Source organism: Mytilus trossulus, unplaced genomic scaffold, assembly GCF_036588685.1.
Source record: "Mytilus trossulus isolate FHL-02 unplaced genomic scaffold, PNRI_Mtr1.1.1.hap1 h1tg000125l___fragment_2___debris__unscaffolded, whole genome shotgun sequence".
Lineage (NCBI taxonomy): Eukaryota > Metazoa > Mollusca > Bivalvia > Mytilida > Mytilidae > Mytilus > Mytilus trossulus.
In genome coordinates, this window is record NW_026963299.1 from 188236 (window position 1) to 197408 (window position 9173).

General features: G+C 31.6%; 1 protein-coding gene across 1 annotated transcript; it reads right to left on the reverse strand.

The window, feature by feature from the left end:
- Positions 1–41: 41 nt before the first annotated feature.
- LOC134700150 (lactase-like protein) lies at positions 42–6666 on the reverse strand. Its single transcript, XM_063561516.1, has 7 exons — positions 6616–6666; positions 5865–6125; positions 5326–5509; positions 4160–4402; positions 3278–3407; positions 965–1149; positions 42–402 (listed from the first exon to the last, which is right to left on the reverse strand). The coding sequence occupies exons 1-7, from the start codon at positions 6664–6666 to the stop codon at positions 56–58; spliced, it is 1401 nt and encodes a 466-aa protein (XP_063417586.1). The 3' UTR covers positions 42–55.
- Between the last annotated feature and the right edge of the window lie 2507 nt (positions 6667–9173).

A 9173-nucleotide genomic window follows, 5' to 3' on the forward strand; every position in this document is an offset into this window, starting at 1 on the left:
ATGATGAATCCATACATAGAATGATAAGTTTGTTGATTACAATACTGTTTAATAATTATACAGTAATCATAAAGACACTTAACTGGAAGACGATTAAAGTCAAGAAAATGTTTGAAGTTTTTGACGATTTCGACGAACAAGGCGATAAAGTTTGTAGAATAACTGGTGTTTGCTCTGTTATCTTTACCAGTTCACCCGAATTATGTTCCGGATAAAAACCATGGTTAATAATTAAATCACGAAAGAACCTAGCCGATGCTTTTGGGACTCTTGGTCTAGATGGATCGCTGAAGTTAACAAAATGGAGTCCAAATCTTTCTGAATACCCCCTCATCCACTCAAAGTTATCCATAAGAGACCAAGCGGTATACCCTTTTATGTTGATACCATCAATGCGTATTGCTTGATATATGAAACAAAAATAAAAGACTATTTCAATTTATACTGTCGAAAAACTCATTTAAAAAAAATCATTGTCAGGCTTTTGGAAATATTTCACAGACTTTGAACCAACTCACGAATTACAGACGTCGATAATTAGATATCAGACTAACAACCGTAGCTACCTTAGCTTCTAGCGTTAGCAACCACATTTGGAATCTATAAATCATATTCAGTCTGTTATTTCTAATACAAGTCAGTTGTCATCCTGTTTGTACTTGAATTTTCAGGATTGTTGCTATGTATTTTGATTTTACAAAATAAAGTCTACATATACAAAAGCGAGAAAGTAGTCCAAGTAAAACTTATTTAAACCCACAACATGCTGTATCTGTACATAATCAGACCATCTTGACCATGAGTTATTCGCTGTTGATTTTAAATTTTTGTGTTTCAATTTTTATTCGCAGGAGTCGTTTAAGGTTCTTGGTATGCTGTTTTGTACTATGTGGTATTTTTAAAGATTTCAGGTGTCCCTTTTCATGTATATTTCTGTGAGTTATATCATAAAAAATAGAATTACCTTTCAAAACATTATTGATGTAATGTTTATAATAAAATATTCGATGATCATCATGTAGGCTTCCGTTTCTGTCAGATATACCATTTTCTGTTACGTAAATTGGAACATTTCCATAGTGGTTTCTCATCCAATTCAATGCTTTTCTTATTCCCCAAGGAGTAAGTTTCAACCATGAAGATCCTGACCTAGAAAGTTACTTTATTTGTAGTCATAATTTAGATAGAAATATTCTAACTGAACCCTTGTGAAAGATGAACAAATTCAAAAGGTTTGATTTACTAGTAATGCAACAGTGGCATGTGCTGTCATAAGCAAAAGAGTGTCGCCTACAATCTGCCTAGTGTTATTTAGATGTGTTCATGCTTATAACCACTTATCTGAAAAAAAAGTACAATAAGAAAAATGTAAAAACGCAAAAACAACTAAACTCTAACGAAAATTTAAAACGGAATGTCTCTTATCATTTGGCAAAATCCAAAGCTCAAACACTACAAACGAATGGTCAACATTTTTCATATTTCTGACTTGATACAGGCATTTCCTTAAATAGAAAACGGTGAATGAAACTTGGTTTTATAGCTTATTAAACCTCTCACTTGTATGAAAGTCGCATACAATCAAATTATATTGACAACGATGTGTGAAGAAATCAAACAGACATAATAGATAATTGGCAAAAAAGGGGACAGCAGTCAACATTGTGTTATTATCTTAATCACTATATGAATATTATTATCATCAAGGTAACAGTACTCATGAACTTGCCAATTTTATGCTGAAATTAAGCTGAGGAAATTTTCTAATACAGACTAATCATAAGATTTGATATTTCAGTTTCACCCGTGAAACTCTATACTCAAATTTCTGACAAAAGAGACTGTTTAAATTTCATTTTTAGACGGTTATTTCTTGAACGTCATTATACGTTTAGTATACGTTACAACTTGTTTGCCATGCGTGGGTCTGTGATCGCATTTTAGATTTCAATGAACGTTATTTATACAGTACTGGTAAATCATCAAAATACCGATTTCTTTACCAAAAAAATTAAAACCATTCTTTTATAGACATAAATATGCGATTACTTATTTGGTTGTATTCATAGAACTCTTATTAGAACTTAATATCACATTCTGATTACCGAGGGGCGTGGTCTTTTTTAAAGAATGTAATTCAGGACGTGGTACATATAAAATAATCAATCCTTTGAATACACTGATCCTTAAAGGTTACAAATTAAACGCAGCAGTAGAATCTTAAATACAAAAAAATCAAAGTACTAACATTGATTTGTTTGTAAAACTTAAACATTATCAGTATTTTTCTATATGTGTACAGTTATACAAACTCACACTTTTACATTCTATCAATGCTGTTTTCTTATATTTATGGCATTTCTCAGACTGGTTATGTTTGTACATTAAATTCGTTGGCAATGTACTGATTTTCGTTTGTTCATGTCTGTCATATTGTTTCCCCCATACATTGTTTTTCGTTTGAAATGTTTTACATTTTTCATGTTGGGACCTTTCCCTTTCTTATGGTATAATGCCGTACGGTGACCAATCATTGCTTTAAACCACTTAATTTTAAGTCTCGTTGAAAATTGTTCTATTGACCTTTATAGCCCATCTCCTTATTTTATATTATTATGAATTAACATTCGACAATTAAGGGCATACGATACAGTAGCAGGGAAGGTAATGGCGTTGCTAACGTTATTTGTTATTTTCGCGACGTCAAACTGTGAGAAATCGGGAAAAGATGCATTTTTCGACTGATTTTTATCATTCAAACTGATTTAATTAGAAAACGAGTTCATGGACCCCTATTTTTCAAAACGGCATTTTGTTTCATTTTGCAAGGAGATTATGTGACCCAAATTTTATAAAACTGTAAATAGAGGATGTTTTCTAATTGTGATAAACATGCAGTTAAAAAAATACTTTTTTCCTTTATTCATGAACATTTGATAAATATGAGTTATTTCTGATTTAAAAAATGCATATTTTTTTAAAGATATTTATAAAATACAGAAATTACCCATTATTTAACAAAAAACATTTGTTTTTATCTTTTATAACAAAAAAGTTATGTCTTTCTTTCGGAAAAGAAATTACGGCCACAAATCTGAATTTCGAGCAAATATACAAAATTTCGACCTCATTTAACTCAAATAGTAGCACATGAAGGTATAATTTTTATTACATATTTGATTTAATCAGGTAAAAAATAGCCTATATGCAAATTTTCATGAACTTGTAAATACAGGATCAAAACTGTATCGTATGCCCTTAAGGTCGTAATACTTACCCAATCCACGCTAGATCTTTGACGGCAATAATATCTGTGTCATCTCTGTAATCAACTTTATATGTAGGGGTTCGTCGCATGGATACCATTTCCGATGTGTAAAAATTTAAACCAATAAAATCAGAGGAACCTACAGTACAAAACGACGAAGAGATGAGTGACCCTGTTGTTGACAGTAGATAAGGTACAAAAGAAACAAAATTACCACAACTGTACTTTTGAATGTGTAACGGTTATTGTTCCAACTACAGATCAAGTAAATTATAAGATTAAATTAAAAAGCAAATAAAATTATAGATTGTCATGGATCGATCTTTAAATAAATTACGGATTAAAAAAAGACAAATGATCTAGAAGCCCACTGCATATATTGTTGGTTAATAGGTTAACATAATCTAGTAATGATATTTCAATCAAATTACACTATTATTTTGAAGAGACTTTTGTTCTTTTTATAATCTAATTTGCTGCAGTTAATGGAAATACAAGCCTATTGAGGACACAAGTTATATACTTTGAACGGTATGCATTTAATCAGATAAGTCAGTATGTACTTTTTCATGAGTATCGAAGATTACACTTTAAAAATTTGGAACTTTCGATGCGCTTTCCTGGACATACTTTCGGAAAAGAAAAAAATATTAAATGTCAAAAATGTAGATTACTTGAACACGTGATACGCTATATTAAAGTACAACAAAATCCATCAAAGTAAACTTTTGCTGGGGGAGCGAGAACTCATTCCAAAGTAAATTTATCCACGGATAATCTAATTTATAGTCTATGAAATTAAGTCAAAAAATGAAAGAAACTTTTTAAATTACTATAATCACAAAAACAAATACATTAGTTTTGTGACTATTAAGCTTTTTGTCTAAATACCTTTTATATATTTTTTTTCATAATCGGTAAAACTTGGAAGTCTGCTGGAATTAAAGTGTTGACGTCTGCTCTTGATCCCGATTTTCTTTTTCATTATATCTGGGTAATCCCCATCAACAAATACAGGATTGGCGTACCATCCGAGAAAAAACTGGTTACCCGTTTCAGACGCTTCTAAGTCTTCTGGATTAGATTTGTCCGTTGGTTCTTGCCAATGGAAATTGTAGGTTATCCCAACATTTCCTATCAGAAAATATGTATGACAAATTTAATGAAAGCCGTTTCGACGATTTTAATTAAGGATTTATGCTGCATGATAAAGATGTAAACTTAATATAAGACTTATGATATGTTTTGTAAATATGGCATTGAAAAATAGATAAAATGTGTTTCGTAGATCGGACACCAAACATGTTTAAATGTTTCAATTGCATGTAGAAATAAGTTGAAACATTACAACGAGAGTGTGTAATACTTAAGCTGACGTCTGGTCTAACAGAGTCATACAAACAGATGGAGATGGAGAGTTGTCTCATTGGCACTCAAACCACATCTTTCTATATCTAGAAATAAAAATTGATAGGTAGTGATATACTTTACATAGTAAGACTTTGTTTTTATAACATATCAGTATTATCTAGCTTAAGTAATAATTTCGTAAGAGTCTTGATAATATGTCTCATTCCCTTTCTGGGCCTGTCAAAGTAGATAGACCACAGTCTGAATATGCTCTTTCAAATCACATCATTGGCCCATATGGTACTTCAACACGCTCAAAAGGTTTAAGTTTACACCAAGAATCCATAATCCGCTGACTTATGTGTTGTGCCAAACAAAACTCATTGAAATTGTAAGATTGTTTATTTTACTGAGATTAAATCGATTGAACAAAGTGTATGTACATGTATGAGAGGCTTCTATTGAGGATTACAATTTTCCCCTTTCGTTTATTGTATTGGTAAATGCATATATTTTCCTATTGCGCGGGTAACCATTTATTAACTGGTAAGATTTATATGCACATATTTAAATGGTCTAGTGATGATACGTTTTTGAAATATCATTTGAAAAAATTATGAAGTGGAAATCTGTCTATTTATCGAACTATATATAATTTAGCAGAATAACAGTATTATAACACATATTATGGTGTATACTTTCGTTACCTTTTTGTAACTCTTTAAATTCGTTGATGTAAATACGATAAGCTTTTGCGTGCGCTTTAATGAGGTTATGCGTTGCAGTGTAGACGGTTGTTCCTGGTCCTCCAACCTCAGGTGGCATTGTACCGCCACCATATCCACGTGTTGCCACAACTCTGGGCTCATTTAGAGTTATCCATAATTTAACCTTCATTGCAAAAACATATTGGTTATTCACCTTAAGAAAATATCCCTTCATCACGTATTGAAAAATATATGATAACTACTGTTAGTAATTTTCGCGATAAATTGATATAATTGTCTAAAATGCATCAATGTTTTGTGTTGTATCGATGACAGACTATGATTTTCTGTCACGGATGGTCCTTGTTATATTTGTGTACTTGATTTTTTAATTAATGTTTGCCAATTTAATTACATTAACATATTTGAATGCTCTCGGAGAGCTACATGTCTAAAACTTCCAGCAAAAAGTTGACTACGAAAATATAAAAACAAATTCCAAATAGCAAATTAAAATTTTATGTCTGATTGTAGCATACCCTATCACCAAACTCCTTATAACATATTCTGGCATATTCTGCAAAAAGATCTGAAACTGTCTCACTAAGCCAACCACCGTATGCATCTTGCAGTGCTTGTGGTAGATCCCAGTGATATAATGTCACCATAGGTTCGATACCAGCTTTCTTCAGACCATCTATCAATTTGTTATAATACTCTACTCCTTTACGGTTGATATTCTTTGATGTTCCGTCAGGTAAGATTCTTGGCCATGACAAAGAAAATCTGTATTGTGTTACCTAGCACCAATGAAAATAATGCATATAGTTATCAAAGGTACAATGATTATAATTTAGTACGCAAGACGCGCGTTTCGTCTTCATAAGACTTATAGGTGACGCTCATATCGAAATATTTATGAAGCCAAACAAGTACAAAATTGAAGAGCATTGAGGATCCACAATTCCAAAGAGCCAAATACGGTATAAGTAATCATATATGTAGTTATCAAAAGTACCAGGATAATAGTTTATGTAATTGTAATTATTTTTTCAGCCTGTAACTCACTGGTTGTTATTTGTGGCTGTATTTCATATACTAGAATGTGTTTTCCGATTGGTTGTTGTACATAAATCATTTCTCGTTTGAATTATTTTACAATTTTGTTATGTTGTAGTGTTTTGTACCTAGATTAGCGATATAGGTTTTGCTCATGGTTAATGTCCATATGATGATATTGAAGTACCCTTCATCTTCCATATGACAGGCAAAAGTGTATAGGCACCATACAATTTTGGAATCAGTGTAAATAATGCTATTCTGTGAGACCGGAAGTGACATTTATCTACCTTATTTCAGGCAAAAATGTATAGAAACATTTATTTATTGAATCCAGTGTATATAAAGTGCGAATCCAGTTTGTTCATTTTCACTGTTATATGCCAGTATGTCTATTGTAGAATAAAGGATGACGGGGAAAAATGCGTTTGTTTACTTTTTGAAAGTACGAAATAATTGATTTAAATGTATTTTTTTTAAACAATTTGATAAGAATATAACTTTCTAATGTATTATAACAAGATTAAAGTAATTTTTTTTTTAAAGCACTCAAGTCACGCTTCAGTGATTTCCAATATAATCAACCAAATTTTTCCCACGAAAGGGGGCGGCCCCCTGGATCTACCTATAAAAGCCTCCTAATTTTATACCTAGATGACTGTAGGTGCGATTAAAACCCGTCCGCATCAAATACATTCAACATGAATTTATAAAATCAGTACATATTGTATATTATTACTTATTTTATTCAAAAATCTCGAATTTGTCGTCTGTTTATAGATCATTCTACATAAGAAATTCATCACAGTGAAAATGGCATTTCAGGTATTGCACATTACATACACTGGAATCTGTATGAAGAAAACCTATGCTTGGACGCCAAAAAAAACTTTGAGTAAACCGAAAGTAGCTTCTCATTAATAATGTATAAAATTGATCTGGAAAGACTCAAATAGTTCTCTGAAAAATTAGTTTTCAATTTTGTCCATCGTTTTTTATGTTTTCTCCGATTATTCGATTAAGAATCAATTAGAAAGTTAAATTTACAAAAAAAAAGGCCAAAAGAGAAACAAAAGAAAAATATATTAGACAGGAGCCAAAAGACAAAATGGCTCCACAGTGATGCTTGGGAAATCATATCATAAAGAATGGTCATCATCATTGGCATCACTATCGCTGTTTCTCACCAAGTCCCTTAAAAATCGATTAATTTAATGAAAATGGCAATTCCGACAATTTGAAATTGAAAATGTCTCTTGTCTTGCACCTTTGACCTTATTTGAAAAAAACGTTTCAATATATCTAAGCATATCTTGGCACAGTTTTATATTCAAAATTATGGAGCTGTAACCCATTTTACCTTATTTATACAGTAAACAGTTGATACTGGAAAATACTCTCCTGAGTGTGATGGTGAATACACGATTTCCGGACTAAGAATTACCAACATCAAAGGCACCAATTCTAATGCACCAGATTCATTTTTCAATACTAAACGATATGATTATAAAAGCAACAGAGCATTTTTTGTTAATTCAGAGTGATTGTTAACAAAGTACGAGTTATACTTCCTGAAGATAATATATCTTGTGATTCTTTTTCGTGAATCAAAGTAGGACCAAATCTTTCAATTTATCTTTTAGTTTGATATGTAGAATACTTGTGTAGGGTATAGAAAAGTCTAAGTCTAATAGCATTGATGCGCGACATATCAGAACAGGAGCAATTAAAGGATTTAATTTTAATAGATTGATGTTTTAATATTGTAAAAATATGAAAGAGCCTAAGATGGTATGATATATAAAATAACTTATTCACGTCACCTCCAGAATGAGCAGTTTCACAATATCTTTGAATCTAGGTGATAAATTTGATGCTACTAATTTACAAAGAGGTTTCGTATATCACTTGGCATATTGTTTTAAAGGCGGTTGTACAGTTTAGGTATCAAATACAGTGAAGGGAGATCCAGTTCTTCATCTTTCGTTAAACTTCCAAAGGTTCCGAGTGAATTGAAGTTTATGTATCGTGATTTACACACAAAAAAAAACCCGATGCTGTTTGGGCTTTAACTGCGGGGTTAACAACATTTTTGTCAGGAAGCTTAAGATAGATATCATCAGAATATTTTTCGTACATTGTTAAACGAGGTATCTTCAAAATGAATTAGGCGTCTGATAGTATGAAACAGTCAATCTCAAACTGGGAAAGCAGAAAACTGTTCTCATCATTTATTTTACTTTACGAAATTGGCTATCATTGTTTGATTATTGGTTTTAGTTCAGGTCAACATGGTCGATATGTCCGACCCAGTAATATAACTTGTTATTAAGGCAACGTTTGGGTTCCGTAGTTCGAAGTGTATGTTTGGTAATAAAAAATATGTTATTTCCATTCTCAATGTTATTGGTATCAAATTTCATTGGTTATACTAGCACCCTAATAGGTTATATTACAATATTTTATGTTAATTACACACCGGCAAGGTCGTAGTCAGGGTTTAACCAACAATTTAAGAAAAATATTTGTCGTTGAAAGTATATAAACGGTTGTTAATAGAGTGTAGTCTCTGCAAATAGAGAAAGTATTTTCGTGGACCCATAAATGTATTCCTTTTACGTATTGGCTAGCTACCTAACAGTTCGGCACTGATCCGTTTTGAATTGTAAATAAAGTAATCGTTAAAAAAAATGTCAAACATATTGGCACTCGGATTATCCCTCAAAATACCTTTTATATTTAAGCTAATGAGAAACAATCCACTGTTAGAAAAAAACTATTGATTGGGC

Bases quoted from the DNA above. Each gene is read 5' to 3' on its own strand.
- LOC134700150 (XM_063561516.1), bottom strand. From the start codon at position 6,666: ATGTCACTTCCGGTCTCACAGAATAGCATTATTTACACTGATTCCAAA. The intron at 6,126-6,615 runs GTATGGTGCCTA...CATTGGTGCTAG, and splicing joins TTTACACTGATTCCAAAATT to GTAACACAATACAGATTTTC. The intron at 403-964 runs GTAATTCTATTT...TCATATATCAAG, and splicing joins CATCAATAATGTTTTGAAAG to CAATACGCATTGATGGTATC.